This window comes from Rhinopithecus bieti, unplaced genomic scaffold (assembly GCF_001698545.2).
Source record: "Rhinopithecus bieti isolate Rb0 unplaced genomic scaffold, ASM169854v2 scaffold_41644, whole genome shotgun sequence".
Taxonomy (NCBI): domain Eukaryota; kingdom Metazoa; phylum Chordata; class Mammalia; order Primates; family Cercopithecidae; genus Rhinopithecus; species Rhinopithecus bieti.
In genome coordinates, this window is record NW_016817838.1 from 1,027,072 (window position 1) to 1,052,011 (window position 24,940).

At 41.6% G+C, this 24,940-nt stretch overlaps 1 protein-coding gene across 1 annotated transcript in view; it reads left to right on the forward strand.

Annotated features, from left to right (window-relative positions):
- Positions 1-24,940, forward strand: part of MACO1 (macoilin 1) — a 71,631-nt gene that overhangs the window by 35,019 nt on the left and 11,672 nt on the right. Inside the window, 2 exon segments of the mRNA XM_017856136.1 lie at positions 20,760-20,918; positions 22,155-22,337. Of these exon segments, the coding sequence (XP_017711625.1) occupies positions 20,760-20,918; positions 22,155-22,337 (342 nt within the window).

Sequence of the window (24,940 nt, forward strand, 5' to 3'; positions counted from 1 at the left end):
CCCCCCCTTCCCCCCCCCCGAAATGGAATCTTGCTCTTGTCGCCCAGGCTGGAGTGCAAGGCATGATCTCAGTTCACTGCAACCTTCACCTCCCGTGTTCAAGTGATTCTCCTGGCTCAGCCTCCAGAGTAGCTTGGATTACAGGCACCTGCCACCGTGCCTGGCTAATTTTTTGTATTTTTACTAGAGACGGTTTTTTTAGTAGAGATGGAGTTTCGCCATGTTAACCAGGCTGGTCTTGAACTCCTGACCTCAGGTGATCCAGCCACCTCAGCCTCCCAAAGTGCTGGAATTACAGGCATGAGGCACTGCACCTGGGCAATTTTTTTTTTTTTTTTTTTTTTAATATAGAGATAGGAACTCACTATGTTGCCCAGGCTGGTCTTGAACTCCTCCTGTGCTCAAGTGATCCATCTGCCCCGGCTTCCCAAAGTTCTGGGATTACAGGCATGAGCCATCATGCCCAGCCCACTCTGTGTCTTTTCCTGGCCTAATAGCTCATTTCTTTTTAGTACTGAATAATATTGTGTTGTCTGGATATACCGCAAGTTTGTCCATTCACCTGCTGAAGGACATCTTGTTTTTTCCAAGTTTTGGCAATTATAAATAAAGCTGTAAACATCTATGTGCCGGTTTTGGGGTGGACATAAGTTTTCATCTTTGAATAAATTCCAAGGGGCACAGTTGCTGGATCATAGAGTATATTTAGTTGTAAGAAACTGCCACAATGTCTTTGACAGTGGCTATACCATTTCGCATTCCTACCAGCAATGAATGGGAGTTCCTGTAAATCCTGGCCAGCACTTGGTATTGTCAGTGTTCTGGATTTTGGCCACCCTCATAGGTGGATAGTGGTATCTCGTTGTCTTTTTTTTTTTTTTTTTTTTTTTGAGATGGAGTCTCACTCTGTCGCCCAGGCTGGAGTGCAGTGGCTGGATCTCAGCTCACTGCAAGCTCCGCCTCCTGGGTTTACGCCATTCTCCTGCCTCAGCCTCCCGAGTAGCTGGGACTACAGGCACCCACCACCTCGCCCGGCTAGTTTTTTGTATTTTCGGTAGAGACAGGGTTTCACTGTGTTAGCCAGGATGGTCTCGATCTCCTGACCTCGTGATCCGCCCATCTCGGCCTCCCAAAGTGCTGGGATTACAGGCTTGAGCCACCACGCCTGGCCGGTATCTTGTTGTTTTAATTTGTATTTTCCTGATGACATATGATATGATGTTACATCTTTTTATATGCTTGTTTACCATATGTGCATCTTTTTTTGGTGAGGTGTCTGTTAAAGTCTTAGCCCACTTTTAAAATTTGGATAAATTCATGGGGTACAAGTGCAGTTTTGTTACATGCATAGATTGTGTATTGGTCAAGTCAGGACTTTCACCCAAATAATACACATTTTACCTGCTAACCAACTTCTCATCATTGACCCTCCTTCCATCCCCTCACCTTTCTGAGTCTCCATTGTCTATCATTCATCTCTCTGTGTCCATGTGTACACATTTTTTAGCACCCACTTAAGAGTACGAACATGTAATATCAGGCTTTTCGCGTCTGGCTTGTTTCACTTAATATAATGACCTCCGTTTCTACCCATGTTGATGCGAAAGACGTAACTTCATTCTTTTTATGACTGAACAATATTCCATTGTGTGTGTACACCACATTTTCTTTGTCCAGTCATCCATTGATGGACACTTAGGTTGATTCCGTATCTTTGCTGTTGTGACTAGAGTGGTAGTAAACATACAAGTGCAGGTATATTTTTGATATATTGATTTTTTCTTTGGGTAGCTAACCGGTAGTGGGATTGCTGGATCGAGTGGCAGTTTTACTTGTAGTTCTTTGAGAAATCTCCATACTGTTTGCCATAGAAGTTGTATTAATTTACATTCTCACCAGCAGTGTTTAAGGGTTTCCTTCTCTCCACATCCTTGCCAACATCTGTTATTTTTTGTCTTTTTGGTATTAGTTTGGCCCGTTTTATTTATTTATTTATTTTTGAGACAAAGTTTTACTCTTGTTGCCCAGGCTGGAGTGCAATGGTGCCATCTTGGCTCACTGCAACCTCCACTTCCTGGGTTCAAGCAATTCTCATGCCTCAGCCTCTCGAGTAGCTGGGATTACAGACATGCGCCACCATGCCTGGCTAATTTTGTGCTTTTAGTAGAGACGGAGTTTCTCCATGTTGGTCAGGCTGGTCTCAAACTCCCAACCTCAGGTGATTTGCCTGCCTCGGCCTCCCAAAGTGCTGGGATTACAGGCGTGAGCCACCGCGCCCGGCCAGTTCAGCCCATTTTAAAATCAGTGTGTTTGTTTTCTTGTTGTTGAGTTCTAAGAGTTCTTCCTATATTTTTGGTAATAGTCCTTTATCAGATGCCTTTTACAAATGTTATACTTTCAGTCTGAGGCTTTTTATTCTCTTGACAGTGTCTTATAGAGCAGAAATTTTTATTTTAATGAAGTCTAGCTTATCAATTTTTTCTTTCATAGATCATGCCTTTATAGTTGTGTAGTTTTTGTGTCCTGCTTTTTTCTTTTTTTTTTTTTCTTTTTCTTTCTTTTTTTTTTTTTTCTGAGACGGAGTCTCGCTCTGTCGCCCGGGCTGGATGGAGTGCAGTGGCGCAATCTCAGCTCACTGCAAGCTCCGCCTCCTGGGTTTACGCCATTCTCCTGCCTCAGCCTCCCGAGTATCTGGGACTACAGGCACCCACCACCTCGCCCGGCTAGTTTTTTGTATTTTTTAGTAGAGATGGGGTTTCACCGTGTTAGCCAGAATGGTCTCGATCTTCTGACCTCGTGATCCGCCCATCTCGGCCTCCCAAAGTGCTGGGATTACAGGCTTGAGCCACCGCGCCCGGCTGTGTCCTGCTTTTTTCACTTAAATTATATAAAAATCATTTTCTCAACTTAGTCTAACACTCATTTTTACATAGGGTGGAATATTTCATGGCAGGCCTGTGCGATCATTTAGAAATCATGCTCAGCCGGGTGCGGTGGCTCACATCTATAATCCTAGCATTTTGGGAGGCCAAGGCAGGTGGATCATTTGAAGTCAGGAGTTCAAGACCAGCCTGACCAACACGGTGACACCTCGTCTCTACTGAAAATACAAAATTAGCTGGGCATGGTGGCGCACACTGTAACCCCAGCTACTTGGGAAGCTGAGGCTGGAGAATTGTTTGAACCTGAGTGGCAGAGGTTGCAGTGAGCCAAGATGGTGCCACAGCACTCCAGCCTGGGCAACAAAGCGAGACTCTTTCTCAAAAAAAAAAAAAAAAAAAAAAAAAAAAGAAATCACTCTCTAAGATCAGGCAGAGCAGGGTACAGCACCTGAACTGCTATCCTGAAGTTTCAAGGCCTGCAAACAGAGGAGTCGACAATTTTGTTTGCGCTTGCCACAAGGTTCTCTCTCAAAACAGCCCAAGACCAAGTGGTTTCTTGTCGGCAATTGTGAAGTCTTTCAGTTTCCTTGTTAAGGGAGAGAATTTAACTCTTTGAGGTAACAAAATACTAAGTGATCCATAATCTGTGGAAATGTTGAAGCAAACCTCTCTTCTCTGTTTATTTCCATTCCACTGCCTTTTTTGTTAAGACAGATTGATCTTTTGTATTATAGTGTTTATTTTTAAAATTGCTATCAACCCTTTAAAGTAGTTGAATTGTGTCTGGTATGAAGAGTCAGAAAGGAAAAGTATCCAGAGTTTGCTTGGTAAAGTACCACTTAGTAAAACTGAGTAGAATTTAGAATGATGAATTTTTTTTTTTTTTTTTTTGCAACTAGAAGAGATCTAAGAGCTATCTAGACCAGCTTCCTTGAACTCTGTTGTTTTTCATTTTTATCAGTGAAGTAAATGAACCCTAGAAGATTACATGGCTGCTGTGGGTGACCAAGCTAGGGTGATGTTGCCAGGACCAGAACTGAAGTTTCTTGACTTCTGGAACCCTTTCTGTTATACTATAGTACTTTAAAATTTTTTATCAGCTTGCTTTCTTGTTCTGCTTTATATTTTTGGGGGTTTTTGTTTTGAATGCAAATACAACTAACATTGGCCCAAGGATTGACACTAGAATCTCATGGCTAATATCTGTAGAAAAAATGGTTAGAATTTCAGAATTTTTTTTTCTGCCAGAGAGGTGCTGTTGTGTGTTAAAACTTCTTGCTTTTGCCAAAGACACATGAGTGTACTTACTTATCTCTAAATAGAAAGGGGCCAGCTGCTTGTGTTCTTGAAAGCTTACAGAATCTCTGAGACTTCAACTCTGATTAGGGCTAGCTTGGGAATTGGTCTGGTCCAGACAGCCTAGAGCCCCACAGCATGGGAATCGTTCTTTATATCTGGAGTAGGCTTAGCTTGGCAGCAGCAGATATAAGAGCCCTGAACTAGAAGACTTGAGACCAGGGATGCAACCATCAACTTACCCTGCAGAGAGACTACCATTAACCTTGTTCCTCATTCTGCTTGGAAGGCCTAGAGTCCTGGTGTGTGCACATTGCCATGGTGGTGAGTTCCTAGAAGTTTTGAAGCCATGGAAGAGGAAAGTGCCTTTTCTTTTCTTTTTTTTTGAGACGGAGTCTCGCTCTGTCGCCCAGGCTGGGGTGCAGTGGCCAGATCTCAGCTCACTGCAAGCTCCGCCTCCCAGGTTTACGCCATTCTCCTGCCTCAGCCTCCCGAGTAGCTGGGACTACAAGCGCCCGCCACCGCGCCTAGCTAGTTTTTTGTATTTTTTTTAGTAGAGACGGGGTTTCGCCATGTTAGCCAGGATGGTCTCAATCTCCTGACCTCGTGATCCGCCCGTCTCGGCCTCCCAAAGTGCTGGGATTACAGGCTTGAGCCACCGCGCCCGGCCTGAAAGTGCGTTTTCTTAAGGAGAATATGGAAATCTGGGTAAAGTGTAATATATTGAATACTCGCTCTTTTATTCCGCTCCAAATTCATTTGGTTATTTTAGGCACATCAAAATGATATTACTTATAACTTGGTTTGCTCCCGCAATTAGTTCTGTTTATTTGGAGACTTGATAGCCTAAAAGGAAATGGGGAAATCATTGCTCAGGATTTTTGCAGGAATCTCCAAGCAACTGGTAGACCTGCCTCAGAGAAGAGGGAGGCATAGAGAAGCACTTTGAGAGATTTTAACTCATTTGTTTACACTGAGAAGTGTTTTTGTTTTGTTTTGTTTTGTTTTGTTTTGTTTTGTTTTTGGAGACAGAGTCTCACTGTGTCGCCTAGGCTGAAGTGCAGTGGCGCAATCTTGGAACCTTCACCTCCCAGGTTCAAGTAATTCTCCTGCCTCAGCCTCCCAAGTAGCTGGGATTACAGGCGGTGCCACCACACCTGGCTAATTTTTTAATTTTTTTAGTAGAGACAGGGTTTCACCATGTTGTCCAGGCTGGTCTCGAGCTCCTGACCTCAGGTGATCTGCCTGCCTTGGCCTCCCAAAGTGTTGGGATTACAGGCGTCAGCCACCACGCCCAGCTGAGAAGTGTTTAACTTACACTCATATGCAAGTACTAATTTAAATTAACAAATCTGAGTCTAGAGAAATATTTTTAGAGCTCATATATTGATAACAACATAATCTATAAATAAGCTATATAATGTTCTAGTCATCAGTGAGTATGTTGATTAGTATTGTGTTTAGTTGTCTGTGATACGAGTTTTTGTGACTCATTCCTTTCTAGTTTAAGTTGGTGAGTGAGCAAAGTATCATTGCCCTTCATTGTACTTTCTAGCCCACTTAAACCTTCTATTTATGTTTTAATGATTTTAAAACATAAGTCTGCCCTTTTTTCCTTAAAAGGAAATGATGAGGATAGCAAATGTTAAAAACAATCAGCTTTCTTCTGTGACTAGACTTTCCTGATGGCACACATTGCTCAAATGTGGCTTGACTAGCAATTCACAGACTTTCATACTTCGGAATTTAACCTTGTCTTCCAGCTACCAGCATTTAATACTGCTGTGTAACCTCTGACTTTTTTTTTTTTTTTTTTTTTTGAGACAGAGTCCCGCTCTGTTGCCCAGGCTGTAATGCAGTGGTCCGATCTCGGCTCACTGCAACCTCTGTCTTCTGGGTTCAAGTGATTCTCCTGCCTCAGCCTCCTGAGTAACTGGCACTGCAGGCGCTTGCCACCATGCCCAGCTAATTTTTGTAGAGAGAGGGGTTTCGCCATGTTGACCAGGCTGGTCTTGAACTCCTGACTTTGTGATTCACCCGCCTCAGCTTCCCAAAGTGCTGGGATTATAGGCATGAGCCACCATGCCTGGCCAACCTCTGACTTTTATTATAAGACTCCTTGGTATATTTGGTCTTGCAGTTTAGGAAAAAACTACAGGAGACGTTTTGTAGTACTTCTTTTTTGTTTCTCCACATTATGAGATGTCTACACCCAATTTAAAATTATACATTAGTTGAATAGAAAGGACTATATTTTTATATACTGATTTTTCATAATCAGTGGATTCAATATGATTTGGTGTGAATAACTGTAAAACAGAGCAAAGTGAAGAGAGAATGTCCCTATTTTGTGATCTCAGAGAAGCATTTCAAAGCCACTAGTAAATTTGGGGGCCAATGCTATTTACTATCTATCTTTCTATCATTCTTTATCTCTTACAGGAAACTGGCCTGGGTCAGGGTTAGGAGTGGATGAGGCTGGCTCCCAGCTCCAGGGCAAGAGAGAAAGGTGCTGGTCCAAGTTGCAACAGAAGGTGGAGAAGAAGATTCAGAGCATGTAGCCCAAGGTTGTTGTAGGCATGAAGCAAGAATAGAATCCAAAGCTCAAGACAGAGCAGTCAGTTCAGGAGACAGAGCCTGTGAGCATTCCCTGGACTGGTGACCCGGGGGCAGGTGGCCTCTCATGAATGATTCCATCCTTCCTCCAAGACCCTGACGAGTCCTTAGTGGGGAACCGGGAAAGATAACAAACAATTCTCTTGAAAGGTGCAAGCCCATCCTAAGGTAATTAAAGGAACCCAAGATTGTTTGCTCAAGTGGTCTGGGGAAGGGGCAGGTAGCAAAACAGATTGTATAGTATGAATCCATTGAAAAATATGGGTAGGGGCCAGGCGCAGTGGCTCACACCTGTAAGTCCACACTTTGGGAGGCTGAGGCAGGTGGATCATTTGAGGTCAGGAGTTCGAGACCAGCCTGGCCAACATGGCGAAACCCTGTCTCTACTAAAAATATAAAAATTAGCTGGGCGTGGTGGCATGCACCTGTAGTCCCAGCTACTCAGGAGGCTGAAGCATGAGAATCGCTTGAACCCGGGAGTCAGAGGTTGCAGTGAGCCAAGGTCGCACCTCTGCACTCCAGCCTGGGCCACAGAGTGAGAACCTGTCTTTAAAAAAACCCAAAAAATACATATGGGTAGAGTTGGGTGCAGTGGCTCACACCTGTAATTCTAGCACTTTGGGAGGTCAAAGCAGGTGGATCACGTAAGGCCAGGAGTTCGAGACCAGCCTGGCCAACATGGCAAAACTCTGTCTCTACTAAAAATACAAAAATCAGCTGAGTGTGGTGGCAGGCTCCTGTAATCCCAGCTTCTCAAGAGGCTGAGGCATGCGAATCGCTTGAACCTGAGAGGCAGAGATTGCAGTGAGCAGAGATCATGCCACTGCACTCCAGCCTGGGCGACAGAGTTAGACTCTGTACAAAAAAAAAAAGAGAGAGAAAGAAGAAAAAATATGGGTAGATATATTTCTCATGTGCACAGAAAATTACTTGAAATATATAGCAGATGATCAATTGTAGTTGGCTGTCAGAGACATTTACTTTCTGCATTGTTGATTTCTGTATAGTTTAAGTTTTTATAACATGCTTATTATACCATAATAGAATGTAAGCTCAGTAAGGGCAGGGAACTTATTTTCACTGGTTTGTCACAGTACACAGTGCTTGGCTTGACACAGAGTAGATACTCAATAAATACTTGTTGAATTAATAAATACTACCTTTGTGCAGGGAAAATACTGGGAAGCAGGGAGGATGGCGCCTAGTAATTTTATCACAGTGCAACTCACAGACTTTTGAAGTTAGAAAACCTGATTATCACATTAGACCCAATCGAGGATTACACATCCAGTGTCAAACTCTTTGTTATTTTGAGAAGGTTATTAATAATTTTATTTCTAAATAGAAAGTCTTTTACTCCAAACCCCTTTTCTTAGTATTTCACAGGGAGTTTTAAAACCAGCACTCTGTCAGTAGTTTTCCCAAGGCTTTGAAAGAGGTGTAAGAATTTCTGGAAGTTACAAGGGAAAAGAGGAGAAAATCCTCTGAGGCACTGCTGTCAAAAAAAGCATTTGCTCTGGGAGTGGGGCTAGTTGTGCTTCAGGGCCAAGGAATCTAGACACAAGCCTCATCTCAGCCAGGAAGAGGGAAGATAATCTCAGTTTGCCTTATTTTATTCTTCTTTCCTGGTGGGTCTAGCCCTCTCTCCTCGCCAGCCCCAGATCATTCTTTGTTTTTGTGGTAGCTGGAAATACAGCTCAGATCCTACATTAAAAAAAAAAATTATTATACTTTAAGTTCTGGGATACATGTGCAGAATGTGCAGGTTTGTTACACAGGTATACATAGGCCATGGTGGTTTGCTGCACCCATCAACCCATCATCTACATTAGGTGTTTCTCCTAATGCTGTTCCACCCCTAGCCCCCCACCCCGCAACAGGCCCTGGTGTGTGATGTTCCCCTCCCTGTGTCCATGTGTTCTCACTGTTAATCTCCCACTTATGAGTAAGAACATGCGGTGTTTGGTTTTCTGTTCCTTTGTTAGTTTGCTGAGAATGATGGTTTCCAGCTTCATCCATATTTCTGTTCCAACCTTCTCTCCAAGGAGATCCTCCAGTTTAGAATATGTGTTTGACTGCTTTCTCTCTAGTGCTACAGAGAGAATGGTACATTTGTTTGTTCTCTTCTGCTTTGAATGGATTTTGCTTGTGTCAGGAGTAGTTTGTGGAAGAAAATCTGATCTTGGTAGACAATGATTCAGGCTTTGGGGGTTCCCCTAGCTGCTTTCCCTGCAGGTGGCTACACAACGGGGTGCTGACAGATTGCTGCAGAGTCACCAGCTTGACCCCTCCGTGAGTGATGGCGACCACAGCAGGCCTTTCTGCTTCTGTGAGGCATAAAATAATTTTCTGGAACAGCATTATTGTAGCTGAAAGATAAAATTATAATAAAAACATATGAAATTTTAGAATGGGAACTGTGAAAACTAGACACTTAGATGTTCTAGCTAGAGTGGATTAAATATGTTGGATATAGCTGCTGCTAAATTATTTGGAAATTATCAAGTGGGAAAAAATAAGTAGTAGAGCCATCTATCTATTTAGTAAGTTTAGTGTGTTTTCTGTCTCTGTGGAAACATGTTTCTGATTTATGTTTTTATAGCACTATGTCTGAGCAGATATACTTTGTCAGACCTGATTAATTTTCATTTTCTGCTATGCCCATAATATTTTATATACCTATAGTTTGATTCTGTTTATGTTAATATACAATATAGTTTGAGTTTATTTTAACCATTGCAGGAATTTAAAACTATGGCATTCTAGGATATAAATGTGGTAATAGAGGCGTGATTTTATACTTAAACAGGGTTATTTTGTGGCTTGAAAACCATGTGGCATTTTAGAAACTAGACATAAGTGAATTTAAGCAAGCAGTTTACCGAATGTCTCCATATCTAAGAGGCCAAACAGGAAGGTGATTATGGTGTATGGATTAATTATGAAGTAACAGGTTATTGGGGAGGGGCTTCTACATAAACATAAAAAAACACATTTTATGTTGAGTACTGAGAGTTTATTCTATCAAAACTGATTTCTAGATAGTCTGTTTGAAAGTTTACTGACTAGAATTGAGAAGGAACTATTACAAAACTTTGAAAGGCTTTGTGTTAAATTATATGCCAACCTCTGTTGGCATATAATGAATTGAGTTTTTCATCTAAGGAAGTTAGGGGTGGATTCCCTGAAGGGAAGGTAACCCCAAGGAAAAGGAACCATAGTCTTTAAATATTATTCATGCTATAATTTAGAAACTGGCTATTTGGATACTTTGCCAGCCAATGTGGGTATATTTCAGTCTTTGCAAATCTCTTCTTTTCTCCTAGCCAGCTGGGACTCTCAGGATTAAAACCAAGTTTCAGTTTCTTTTTTGTAGGTAGAATGACAACTCTCCTCTATCACAAGGTACATTTTGCTTTTCATGTTAGAGTGTTCCAACAGATTCAAAACAGAAACACAAATTAATGAACTAGAAAGGACCATTGCTCCCCCCACACTCTGCTCCAGAGCAAGTATTGCAGATTCAGACTCCTACAGGAGTGAGTGGGGCAGGTTAGAGTGAGCATTCTGGAGTCTGGTATTGTCATCATTCTCATTCAGTACTGAACCTGACACCCAGAATTCTGGGAGCATAAACCCTTCCAAAGGGGACAGCCAGTTGTTGCCATGGGGGATTGTAGGCCCAATGTTGCCAAGTCTTCTGATATTCTGGAGAGATGCTAAAAATATCTTTACGTGAAACCTCTCAGTTAAAAAACTTTTTTTTTTTTTTTTTTAACATTATGTAGGGGGAGGGTCAAACAAAACACGTTTATGGGCCATATTGGCTCGCCAGTTTGCAACTTCTGTGCCTCGCCTTTTCTGTTATACTTGTGTTTTGCTCCCTCTAACACTCTGGCCTCACCAGTGAAAACTTGACTTTCCTTTAGCAAGGACTTTTCTGTTAGGGAATACCTGGTAAATGCTGTGAACTAATCTGCCATATATTAATGGGACCTTTTTGCCTTTTCTTCGTCAGTCTTCTGTGCTCCTAGAAAACAGGCCATGTTGACTGTACCTCTCCAGAGGATCACTCCCTTTACTGTTATATTCCCACACCTGACTGTGAGGCTTTCATACCGCTTAGAAGGAGAGGGGATAGCCTTTTGATAAGGGTGGTTTGGGGCCTTCTGGCATTTCTCAAACCATACTGTGCAGAGAGCTGCTTACTCTGTCTGTGTCTAGGACTGGTAACTTCTTCTACATCAATATATTTTTCTACTGTGTTTTCAGAGCACAAAATACACTAAAACTCAGGATGTTGACCCTACTTATTCACAGACGTCACAGGGCTGGCTTAGAATTTGAACTTCGCAGCACTGTTTCTTGTAATGTGTGATACAGTGAAGTCTCAAGTCAGAGCAGTGCCTCCTCTCCTGCAGCCAGTGTGGTACGTAACCAAGAGATCTTTCCAAAGAGAGCAGGACAAACAGGACAATAAACTGCAGCTACAGAATCTAAATTTAGAAAAACTATTATTTTGATAGGAGCTGATGAATAGGAAGTAATTGAGGTAGATTTAAAAACTGAGGCATTCTCAGCTGGGCGCACGGGCTCATGCCTGTAATCCCAGCACTTTGGGAAGCTGAGGCGGGCAGATCACGAGGGCAAGAGATCAAGACCATCCTGGCTAACACAGTGAAACCCCGTCTCCACTAAAAATACAAAAAATTAGCCGGGCCTGGTGGAGGGCACCTGTAGTCCCAGCTACTCAGGAGCCTGAGGCAGGAGAATGGCGTGAACCCGGGAGGCGGAGCTTGCAGTGAGCCAAGATGGCGCCACGGCACTCCAGCCTGGGTGACAGAGCGAGACTCCGTCTCAATAAAAAAAAAAAAAAAAAAAAAAAAAAACTGAGGCATTCTCTATATCAGAAAGTTAAGTTCCCCTTTTTTGGAGTGACCTAAAAAGTTTATGTTGGCTGGGCATAGTGGTTCATGCCTGTAATCTGAACACTTTGAGAGGCTGAGGTGGGAGGATCACTTGAGTCCAGGAGTTAGTTTGACCATTCTGGTCAACATAGCAAGACCCAGGCTCTACAAAAGAAAAAAAAAAAAAAGAGACTTGGATTTTCCCTAAGGTTTTGGGTTGTTCTGAAACTGCCCTGTGACATGGGCAAATCTGAGAGTGTCAGTGAATGTGGAACAGAATGGGGAGTAGGTTAGCAGTATCCTCTTTTAAAATTATCAAATAATAAAATGTTAAAAATAAGTTATGCATATTATATCTGAGTTTGAAAAGGAAGAGATAAGGTAACCACTATTTTATATCCTTCTAGCATTTTCTCTTGCATATATATTCTTTTACAAAATTAAGCTCATACTATGTATGTTTTATAGCTTTTATTTTTCACAGACTTTATCATGAGCATTCTTCTGTATCATTGAATATTCTTCATTGGTGATTTTTTAATGATTTAATTTTTTAATGACAATCAAATGTGAATGTACTGTAATTTATTTAGCCACCTTCTGTTGAGTATCTAAGTGCTTGTGGTTTTTTTCTTATTACAACAGACAAGCTTTTACATAAGATATGAATGTTAATGACTGCTGATACATACTTGTCAATTCTGGCTAGATTCCTTTATGGACCTTACTAAAATGACTAGTTCTTGGCACTCACAGCTTTATTCTTGAAGAACTTTAAGAAGTCAGTGAGTACCCTGTTTCCCTAAATGACCAGTTGTGTGAAAGTCTCTAGAACTCTTTTCTGTCTCTCTTTGCATTCCTTTAGGAAAATTGATGTGTTTGCCTTTTGTGTTTGACAGATTATGGAGCAGAGACATAAAGTACTTTGTAACATGGCTTCACCTAGTAATCAGGTCATCAAGCTCTTGCTTATTTTTGTACACTTATGCCTTGTAGTCACTACAGTGACATCCGAGGCAGCTTCATGTCAGTATTTCCAAGTCTGTGGTTTATACCTGCTGCATTGGAACAGGGTCACGTTACTGTAGGCCTCACTTAAGATGGGATGTATCTACCATATACTTAAAACACATTTTTCTATGAATGACCCAAGCTACCTGTCTTGACAGTGTGAGTGACCTGGAAAGGAGAGGGGGAGGAGTTGGTATAGAGGGTAATCAGTATTTCTTCTGGGGACAGAAGCTGTGTGGTCCTTAAACAAGTCTTGTCTTTTATGATTAATGTGTACCAGGGGAACTCCTAATGGAATTAGGTACTAATCGAGATGAAGCAGTTGCTCTTCATTAATTCTTTTCATGTGCACCTGCCTTCCTTAAAAGCAAACACCCACTTACCCCTATTCCCTTCAGCCACTATTTAAATTAAAAATCGGATGGTCGGCCGGGCGCGGTGGCTCAAGCCTGTAATCTCAGCACTTTGGGAGGCCGAGACGGGCGGATCACGAGGTCAGGAGATCGAGACCATCCTGGCTAACACGGTGAAACCCCGTCTCTACTAAAAAAAAATACAAAAAAACTAGCCGGGCGAGGTGGCGGACGCCTGTAGTCCCAGCTACTCGGGAGGCTGAGGCAGGAGAATGGCGTAAACCCGTGAGGCGGAGCTTGCAGTGAGCTGAGATCCGGCCACTGCACTCCAGCCCGGGCGACAGAGCGAGACTCCGTCTCAGAAAAAAAAAAATAAATAAATAAAATAAAATAAAATTGGATGGTCTGCTGTAGATAGGTTTCCAGAGTCGCCTGTGTCATGACACTGACCCTTTTCTATTGTGATCACTGAGGAGATAGACACAGAGTGAAGATTAGTGACATGATCTATAAGGATTGGAAGAAACTTTAGAAATACAGTCCCAGCTTCTGATTTTGTAGTCCCTGGCTTCAAAGAACTTATAGTCTTGTTAGAAATACGATACAGACACAGGAAAAGATTAAACATCAGAACAACAGCAACAAAAAGAAGCCCAACACAGGACGATGGTTTGATGCCAAATGTGAAACACTGACACGGAGAGCTTTAGGGTTTTAGAAGGAGAAGGGACGTTGGGCACCTTGTGCTGGAGAGTTTAATTTTTGTTTTTTTTTAACTGAGCCTTGAAGAATGGGTAAGATTGAAAACTGGAGGCCATTCCTCCCAAGGAGGTAGCATAGTTAAAGGCAGAAAATGTCTGGAAAACAAGGAGTGGGTCATTTTGGCTGATGTGAGGGATTTGTTAGAAAACCTACCTTTCAATCAGTTGGCTATGTAACTTGGAGATGACTTTCTGAAGCCCCTTCTCCTACAGAGCAAGCAGCAGGGTAAGTTCTGTATTGTAGAGCCTAGAGCCTCTCTGTCACTGGTCTTTAGAGTTCATAGATAACCAGCAAAGCTGAGGCTCCTTATCATCCCCAGGGGTTCATGGGGTCCAGCCTGCAGCCCACAGACATATATCCTTAGGTAGTTTTCTGGAATGGGTATGGGCTATGACTCATAGTCACCCCTAGGTGAAGTCTTGACTGAGAAAAAGGTCTGCTTCTTTTTTATAAGACTTGATTCCTGGGGCAATTTACTGCCCTGATGCCTTAAACTTCCCCTGTGCTTTCAGTCAGACCTCATAAAGCTGAAGTCAGGCTTTATAAAACCATGAAGTTATTGGCAGTAGCCACTGAAGACTTTTAAACTTTAAGTGAAGGCATAGTGGTGTGGGCTGTAATTCAGGTAATTCACAAGAGATAAGAATTACAAACATTTAGACATAGTATCTCCCTACCTTTTCAGATACTTAAAAACAATACCCATTTCAACTAAAAGCTAATACTTAAATACTGTATTTCAGCTGGGCATGGTGGCTCACACCTGTAATCCCGGCACTTTGGGAGGCCAAGGCAGGCAGATCACTTGAGGTCACGAGTTCAAGACCAGCCTGGCCAACATGGTGAAACTCCATCTGTACAAAAAATACAAACATTAGCCAGGCATGGTGGTACGTGCCTGTAATTCCAGCTACTCAGGAGGCTGAGGCACAAGAATCACTTGAACCCAGGAAGCAGAAGTTGTAGTGAGCCGAGATCGTGGCACTGCACTCTAGCCTGGGCAACAGAGTGAGACTGTCTCAAAAAATTTTTTTCAATAAATAATGTATTTATTTTACTACCAGGTGTTCTTCCAGATACTCAAAGATATTTTTCCTATTTAGCCTGTCTGAAAGGCTAACATTTGAACTTCATTCCTTTGGTCAATTAGATTATCCTTTATTAAAATGTAAATCTTTTCCTGTTAAAATTAAATAATTATTAATCATTTACATTACAGTTTATCTTGGTTGGGTAGGATTAGGGAGAAGGTGAGATATAGTTAAGGTTTGGAGTAAGAGTGATCCTTAAACTTGACAATTTTGCTTTGAAGTCAGCCTGGCATCTGACACAGGGACCTGAGAAAGTGCTGCTGTGTGGGTTCCAACTCCTGCTGTGAGTTAGATAATAGGATTCAGAGGTAGCTTCACAACTCTCTTAGAAGTTAAGTGCTGTCTTTTGAAATTATCAGTAAAGTGACTAGGAAAGTTACCTGGACCTGATGTGTAATAATTTAGAACCCTGGCTTGTACAGTTGGACAAAAATTGACATATTTATTGTAAATATAAACTCCAGCTTTGCCATGGGCCCTATCTGTGTCCAAAGTGGTGATGCCACAGGGTAGGCCTTTGTAAGGGTGAAAACTGGTTCCACAAGAGTTAGGCAAGAAGGAAGGGCATTTATTTCCTGACAAGCCTTACTAAAGCTTGGTTCAGATGTATCTGCCCCCCCCCCCTTTTTTTTTTAATGAGATTGTAGCTGTTGTGGAGAAAACTTCTCTTTTATCCCTTAAAATTCTATAGTCTAGGGAAGAGTGTGGCCCTTAACTCAGATAAAAGGAGCTTGATGTTTTCCTCCATTCTTTCTATCCCTATCTGCTGAGATTAGTTTCAAGGCTTACAATCTATTACTTCTGCCTCGTTTTCTTCCTGATCACTGCTTTTAATTTAGCTTTCAGCTAATGACATTTTAATAGAATCATATTAATACATTTGAAGATTTTGCATTAACCTTTTAACACCATTTAATAAAAACTTCTTTGTACGTCACACTAATAAATTATATATCTGTATTTTACCTATAAAGTATTGAACTTCAGCATCAAAGGGTTAAGTATGCCATTAAGACAAATAGTAGTTATCTGTTTAATAAATTCTTCTAGCACTTGACTATCTTGGTTCAGTTCAATTTGCTAACACATAATTCTTTTTTTTTTTTGAAATGTAGTCTCCCTCTGTCGCCCAGACTAGAGTGCAGTGGTGTGATCTTGGCTTACTGCAACCTCTGCCTCCTGGGTTCAAGCGATTCCCCTGCCTCAGCCTCCCCTAATAGCTGGAACTACAAGCATGCACCACCACGCCCAGCTAATTTTTTGTGTGTTTTTAGTAGAGACAAGGTTTCACCACGTTGGCCAGGCTGGTCTCGAACTCTTGACCTCAGATGATCTGCCCGCCTCAGCTTCCCAAAGTGCTGGGATTACAGGCCTGAGCCACTGCACCTGGCCACACGTAATTCTTTCAAAACTCATGACATACATTTTTCTATTGGGCAAATGCAAAAATTGAGATGTATCTTAGAACATCGGATTGTATAGTACATCCATATGATGGAATATTAAGCAGCAGTTAATTATTTATGGAAAATGTCTGATAGTGTGAGAAGGTGCTTATGATTTGTAAGCTGTATATGTGGTACTCTCTCACCAATATTAAATATATTTACATGTATGAAGAAATAGAAAAAAAATACAGAAAAGCGATGCACCAAATAGTGAGCAGTTCTGTCTGCATAAGAGGATTATGAGTTATTTATATTTTTATTTATACTTTTCCATTGTTTATTCAGTTTTTGATACTGTGACTGGGTATCAAAAATAAACTCAATGCAGGTGGTAAATCATTTTGCTGCCTACCTTAGTAAAGATTTAAAATGTGTAGTGGACATTCAAGGCCAATTAATGCTTTCTGTAGACAGCTAATGAAAAATTGTCCATCATAAATTTTTTTAATTTGCTGAGAATTTTGCCATTTACTGCTTTATGTGATCCTGCATGCCATTAGCCATTAGGCAGTGTTCCTGTAGAGCAGTGTTTCTTAAACTGGGAATGCTGGTGTTAACTCTCAGGCTTGCTGCAGCAGTTTGGAAAATAATTCAGTTTTACAAAATTCATGGTAGCAGTTATGAAAATCCTGAAGTATTTTAGTTTTGTGTCTTGTGAGATTATTTTATTTTTTAAATAAACCTTTTCTTATTTACGTATAATATATATACACAACAGTGCACAAATCAAGTGTGCCATTTGTGAATTTTCACAAAGTGAACATATTCCTGTAACCACTTCATTTTATTTTTGTTGTATTGTGCCACTATTAGTCTTTGACAAAATTTTTATAGAAGCTTCACATTAAAAAATACATTGTTGGTTGGGCATAGTGGCTCACACCTGTAATACCAGCACTTTATGAGGCCAAGGTGGGTGGATCACCTGAAGGAAGTCAGGAGTTCGAGACCAGCCTGGCCAACATGGCGAAACCTCGTCTCTACTAAAAATACAAAAATTAGCTGGGTGTGGTGGTGGGCATCTGTAATCCCAGCTACTCAGGAGGCTGAGGCGGGAGAATTGCTTGAACCCGGGACGGGGAGATTGCAGTGAGCCGAGATCAGCCCAGGCGACAGAGTGAGACCTGGTTAAAAAAAAAAAAAATGTGTATATATATATATATGGTTAAAAAAAAATGTGTGTGTGCATATATATGTGTGTGTGTGTATGTGTGTGTATATATATATATATATAAAATGTTCTTTGATCTTCAGAAGTTGTACTCTAGATATTTTATGCTTTTGGTCTCATAACTGGTCATTGGATTTTACATTTTCAAGGAACTCTAAAATTTCACTCAGAATAAATATTCTTTTTTCTAGTTTGTGGTGGGAAAAGATTAAAAAATGAAAGAAAGTAAGAACTACAAAATTCTTGCAATCTAGCCTCTACAGATTTAATTTTTCTTTCATTCCTAACTGTGGCATATGTTTTGCCCCAGCAACTGGTTCCACTGGTGTGAAACTTGATTCCTGTGCATCTGCGTATGATACAGCTCAGTTTGCTCATCTAAAGAGGCAAATCAGCAGCCATCTGTAAGTGTTTCAGGTCTAGAAATCCTAGCCCACACTGGAAGGAACTTTAGAGATAACAGCCGTAGATGAGGAAACTGAGGCCTGGAAGATTATACGCCTTGTGCAGGGTCAGGAAGTTGGTGCCAGAGCTGAATCTAGAACCCTGATCCTAAACTCTATTACTAAACCATGCTTAGCCCCTATTTTCACCTAAAAACTCACCCTTTCTACTGAAAATGCAATCCTCAGACTGTGAAATCAGCTTCTCAAGAAAGATAAATTACCTAACACGTTTTTCAGCCAAATTTCTTAATGAAGATAGCCTGACAGCACTGACCTCTTTCAGAATATATTCTTTGGGCTACTTGGGAGTGAATGAGAGACAGTATGGTGATGGTGTAAATGCTGATATGTAATTGTTTAGAGCAGTTCTGAGAGTACATTCAACTGGAATAACCCTAGCACTAGGGAAAGTGTGGCATGATGTTGACTTGTGACCCTTCCCTGGGGAGCAAGCTGTCAGGACACCCAGCAGTGCTTTTGGAACAAAAGGTTTCTAGGCCATGCTCCCAGGCACTGGACGGGAGGACTGGCTACTTGCACCTGCAAGGTAACTGTCAGTGTTTTATGATTTGGAGTTTTGGGGTTTTTTTTAAGTTGCCTAAAGGTAGATATGTAAATAAAGCTGCTCTGTGTCAGGCAACATTTATTGAGTAAGCGTTGATCACTGTGGAGGGCTCTGGGGATTTAGTGCTTAATAAAACATGTCTCTAAGGACTTAGTCTTTGGAGCTGACAGTTCCAAAGAGATCACCACTGCCCTTCAGAAATCTTGGTTTTGTTGGTGTGTTGAATTAGTGACATGAATAAGAGTCTCGTCAGAGCAAACTGACTTTACCTACCTGTGAGTTTGTATCCTGATGGAAAAAGCCTCTTCTAAATAAATATTTATTTAGAATAGTTTGTGGTAGGAAGAGATTTAAAAAATGAAAGTAATAACTACAAAATTATTGAGATCTAGCCTCTGTAGATCTAATTTTTCTTTCATTCTCAACTCCTCTTCAAATGGCAGCCATCCTTGACCTGACCTTCAGCACCACTCTCCACAGTCCTGTCTATCAGATCTGTTCTATCCTTTCCTACTCTCTTCCCCAGTACAAGCCTTTCTCAGAAGCCAGACCAATGGCTTGCCTGCACATATCTATGGCTGTTCTTGCCTTTGAGCTTTTTAATACATTTCTCCCCTCATTTAGAATATCCCCTCCTCCTCTTCTACTTCTCGAAATCCTATCCAAACATCAGGGCCCAATCAATCTCTACCTGCTCTGCAAAGCCTTTCCCAGTCTTCTCTCCTCAGACTCACATAGTACTTCTTCCTCTACCATGCTGTGGATGATGTGGCTGTAGTTTGGTCTAATGGTGAAGAGAATGGACTCTGGAGCTAGACTGCCTGGATGACCTTGGGTTGCATCCTTTCCTAGCCTAGAGTTCTTCATCTGTAAAAATAGGAATAGGAATTGCATTTCCTATTTTTGTGCATATTAAGTAGTTGTACAGATTAAATGAGTTCATAGGATTAAACACTATAGAACAGTGCCTGGCCTGTAAGTTCTCATTAAATAGTAGCTGTTGTTATTATTCCTTCTGGCATATATTTAATCATGGCCTTCCTTGTGTTATTGTTTAATCATTTAAATTATGTATTTCTTGGTTCCTCTCTATGTCTTGATTCCTAATTGTGAAGTTTTCCCACGAAAAAAGAGACTCGATTTTATAGTTTTCGCTTACTTGTTTTTTGTTTTTTGCCTCTCAGGCTGGAGCGCAGTGGCACGATCTCGGCTCACTGCAACATCCACCTGCTGGGTTCAAGTGATTCTCCTGCCTCAGCCTCCTGAGTAGCTGGGATTACAGGCACCCGCCACCACACCCAGCTAATTTTTGTACCTTTAGTAGAGATGGGGTTTCACCATGTTGGCCAGGCTGGTCTTGAACTCCTGACCTCAGGTGATCCGCCCGCCTCGGGCTCCCAAAGTGCTGGGATTGCAGGCATGAGCCACTGCGCCTGGCCAATTTTATAGTTTTTGTTTACCATTTTCAGCACTACATACGCATGGTAGGTCTCCAATACCTGTCACTTAAAGTGAAACTATTACTGCAGTAAAGAAAATAGGTGAAACAAGAGTAAGAAATTGAGGAGAAAAGATAGGCTTCATTTTATAGATGGAGTTCTCTTATGATTCTTAGAGCATGTAATTTGTCCCTTTTTAAATTGTTGTTGAGTCTCGTGAGCTCTTCTGCCGCAATCACAAGAGGGTATGAACGTCATTCAGCAAGGATGCTAGCAATTTCTGGAGATTGTCGCAGATAGTTTTCTTCTAGGCCCGTGGTGGGACAGAGTCTCGGACAGTAGATTCTGATCTATCAAAATAGCTCAAAGCATTAAGTGCTAGGTCATGAGCTGGTTGTATGGACGTATTTCCCTTGCTGAGGGCATGAAAAGCCACCAGTAGGAAGGGAGCCTTTAGTCTTCAGCCATCCTCTCTGCTGTCCGCTTCTCCTTTATCAGCAGCTCGGATGCATATTCACAAGCACCATACTCACCTGTCAATATTCATATACATTTGGGGGAAGTTGAAAGTTACACCCCAGTGGGAAGAGGTAGGGACCCAGGTGGAATCACTCAACAAAACCCAACTGCAGACAGGAGTCCTCATGATGGCAGGAGCTGCCAGCGGGGTCCTTCTGCCATTCACCCACCAGTCCAGGAACCCTACCAGGTCCCTCCCAGCTCTGTGGGTGCCCTCACCTAGATGAAAATGCTGCATTTCTCCTTCTCCTAGGCTGGAACAAGACATTAAAAAGTTAAAGGCTGACCTGCAAGCCAGCAGACAAGTGGAACAAGAGCTCCGCAGTCAGATCAGCTCCCTTTCGAGCACCGAGCGGGGGATCCGCTCAGAAATGGGCCAGCTTCGGCAGGAGAATGAGCTGCTGCAGAACAAGTACGTGCACCTTTTAGGCCTTTGGCCATAAGCCCAGCAGCTTCACTACTTCTCTTGTTTCCAGGGGTTGGAGCACAAGATTCATGGTGACAGAGACCCGCTGAGAGATTTTTAAATAAAATGTTTAAAATACTTTATTTAGTACCAGATACTCAACATGTTTATAAAATCTATAAAAACTTATTTCATTGCCACAAAACAGTTTATTAATATTACTATTTTTGTCTTCTCTCATTTAATAACTTCTTAGTCTAAAATAGTTATTGAGTTTTGGATAGTAAAATTGACAAGAAGTAGTTCTGCCACAGTTTGAAAATTTTGCTCCTTTGAGTGAAAGCTTCTAGAGGATTTGACTATATTTACTTTTATTGCCAGAACTAAAAGATAACATTGAACTTTGATTTTATTTGAAAAGGCAGGCAAAAAGCCAGGCCTTCTGTGTGAATTCTTTTAGGCTTTTGATTGGTTCATTCTGGAATTACTTCTTGACTCAGTGTGGGTCTGTCCTTTTTTCTTTTTTTAAATCTCCCAGCAATGTGTGCCTGTGGTAGTGGCAAATAACCTCTCATTGCCTCTGACCAGCACTTGTGGCCACACTGATATGTAGAGAACATCCCAATGATAAACTCACCTCATGCTGATCGGTAAAGCTGGGGGTGGTAGTAAGCAGGAAATATGACTGAAATTTCTATCTGAAATTAAGCATCCTGTGACTCTAAAAGAGGATCTGGGGACACTGTGAGCAAACATCCTGAGCTGGAAAGGAAAAGCTGTAGTACGCTGCAGCAAAATTGTATTCAAGAAAAATAAAAACCTTCCCCTTTCCACCCCTTACCTCAGTTTCACTGGGGCTGGTCCCATCAGTAGTTCTTTGGTGGGAGTGAAGTTCTTTCGGGGTGCTCTGGAACATTAGAATTAGTTACACAATTATCTTCCCCGTGTTTGAAATTTGTTTTACCCTGTTTTCTGGATGACCTTCTGTAGATCACTTACTTGAATAGAGCAGAGGCTAGGTCTGAGTCTCTGTTTTGTAAGGCAGCTTGTTTATTGGTGTTTAGGAATTATTAAGGAATAATGACAATGTGTTTTCCTCAGGCATTCTGGTAGTTGATATTTTTGACTTGCTGTTTAAACCTCTTGTTTAATTGGCCTTAAGGTGATAAAGAGATGTTTCTCAAGGGTTTATAGTGGGCATTTGTAATTTTAAGACTTTATATGACAATCATTTCCATATAGGTTACATAATGCTGTGCAAATGAAGCAAAAAGACAAGCAGAATATCAGCCAGTTGGAGAAAAAGCTAAAAGCTGAGCAGGAAGCCCGAAGTTTTGTAGAAAAACAGTTAATGGAAGAGAAAAAAAGGAAGAAGTTGGAAGAAGCCACTGCTGCCCGGGCTGTTGCATTTGCTGCTGCATCTAGGTACGTCCATGTCACCTAAGTGTTTAATCCAAGGTTGGCTTTCCTTTACCAACAAAGACATGGGAATTTGATGCCTTGGGCAGGATTGGACGTACAGCAATCATGCACAGATGGATTGCTTTTAAGTAACTGTTTTATTAGCTGGTTTAAACTCCATCTACGCAAGCTTGCACTATCCTATAACAGCTTCATCCCTCAGTGACCTCATCTATAAAGTGGGATGAGGGAATCACCACGTTTCCCATATCTGGGAGGCAAAGTACTGCTCATAAAGAGGTTTCCAGTCACTTTTTGTCAGGCTGATGATTACTAAGTGCATTGACAGATTCCATCTGGAGGTTCGTTCCCTTTAGAGAGCTATCATTACTCTCCACTCTTAGGTATGTGTGTTTCTGAAGTTTTTATCTTAAAATGGAAGGAAGATGAAATCTTGGTTGCCCAAGCACTGTGTACTGGCTGCTCAAATGGATATCAGCAGACTGTCAAATGAAATGGAAAAAAAAAAGTGAAACATAAGTCTCTACTAGATGGAATTACATTTGTGGCATAATGAAAATTGGGGACTACCTCCTATACCACTGGAAAGTACCCCTGTGTGCAAGTATTCCAAAAACTATTAGATAGTTAAGAGCTTTTTTTTTTTCCTTTTGCTTCTACTTCACTTACCACTTTTTCCTTTGTTTTTTTGACTAGTGAAGTCCCTGTGCATGTGGGAGTCAGTTAGGTGTTTGCAGATATAGAGCGAGGGTAAATTGTTACTTATTTCACTTTTAAATTCCATCCTAATTTGTATCTACATGGTATAATTCAACTGTAATTCTTCCTTGAATTTTGCTTTGTTGTAATTAAAGTTAATTAATTTAACTTTTGGCATATTGATAGCCTTCTTTGTGGGTTCTGGCATTTGCAGAATAATTGGTGAGTCGTTTCACCTTTTAGGAAATAACAGCAAGTTAGAACTCTCTCCTGTGTGATCCTGTGTCCCCTCAGCAGATGGCTGAGCTGGCTTGGCCCATCAGCATCTACACAGACTTACAAGGCCCTTGACTAGCCTGCCTACAATGTGGGGTTGTTTGTTTGAAGATGAACCCGCATTCTGAAGCACTTACACTTGCAGGAGATGTTTCTGAACAGTCATCTAGTGATGACTGCTCTCCTCTCCTCAGTTCATCCAGCACCTGCCCTTTCTGAGAAATTCCACTCAGGAAGACATAGCAGTTCCTTAACCATATTGCTTAGTGTCTCCCATGCCTGAGAATCAGTAAGTTGGTTTCAATGTCTACCTCAAATCCCTTTTCCTTCCAGTTAAGCTTATTTATCTTATCCCCGACAGTCCTTGTTTGCCATAATTTATTCTTTTTTCCTTTTTTTTGAGACAGAGTCTCACTCTGTCATCCAGGCTGGAGTGCAGTGGCATGATCTCAGCTCACTGCAACCTTTGCCACCCGGGGTCAAGCGATTCTCCTGCCTCAGCCTCCCAAGTAGCTGGGATTACAGGCTCCTGCCACTGCGCCCAGCAAATTTTTGTATTTTTAGTAGAGATGGGGTTTCACCATCTTGGCCAGGCTGGTCTCGAACTCCTGACCTCAGATGATCCGCCCACCTTGGCCTCTCAAAGTGCTGGGATTACAGGCGTGAGCTACCGCACCAGGCCTGCCATAACTTATTCAGTAAATCTCAGGGCATAAATCTCTGACTGGACCTTCCTTTTTGATAGGCAGAGAACACCTACTTTCTTCATTGGGCTGTTTCTGGAACCTAGATAGTTCCAGCTTTGGACTGACCATTGCCATCATCTCTTTTAGCTCAACTTTATGATAGCCCCGAGAAGCAGCTTAACGGTGTGCCCTTGTTTTTCTATTTATTTCAGGCTTGTGGCAACTTTATGACAAGAAAGGCAAAAGTCCCAATGCATAGCCCCTCAAAAGTGGGGGGAATATTTTTTTCTAGTTCACTGCCCCCTGCTGGAGATAGTACATGTTCAGTTCTATCTGGCTTTGTGTGTATTGTCTCAAGTCTCATGGCCTGGTGGGAAGTTTGCTGGATTGGGAAGCCAGAAAACCTAAGTTCTTATCCCTGTTCTATGACATGAAAACTAGGTAACCTTGGACTAGTATTTTATCTATGTAGCCTCAGTTTTCTTATCTGGAAAATGGGATAAATATACCCTAGGTTGTTGTAAGTATTGAAGAAGGTAGTATGGGTAAAGTACTTTAGTGTCTGGCTCATCTAGACACTCAATAATAATTATTGTTTATATATATGTATTTTGAGACAGGGTATCATTCTGTCACCCAGACTGGAGTGCAGTGGTATAATCATAGCTTACTATAACCTCAAACTCCTGGTCTCAAGCTGTGCTGTTGCCTCAGCCTCCTGAGTAGCTGGAACTACAGGCATGTGCTACTATGCCCAGCTATTTTTTAAATTTTTTGTAGAGACAGGGTCTCTCTATGTTGCCCAGGCTGATCACAAACTCTGGGCTCAAGCAATCCTCCCACCTTGGCCTTGGGAGTGCTGAGATTATGGCCATGAGCGACCATGCCCAGCCCAATTATTTTAGAGTATTATTGAAATTATGAAAGGACACAGAGAAGTGAGCA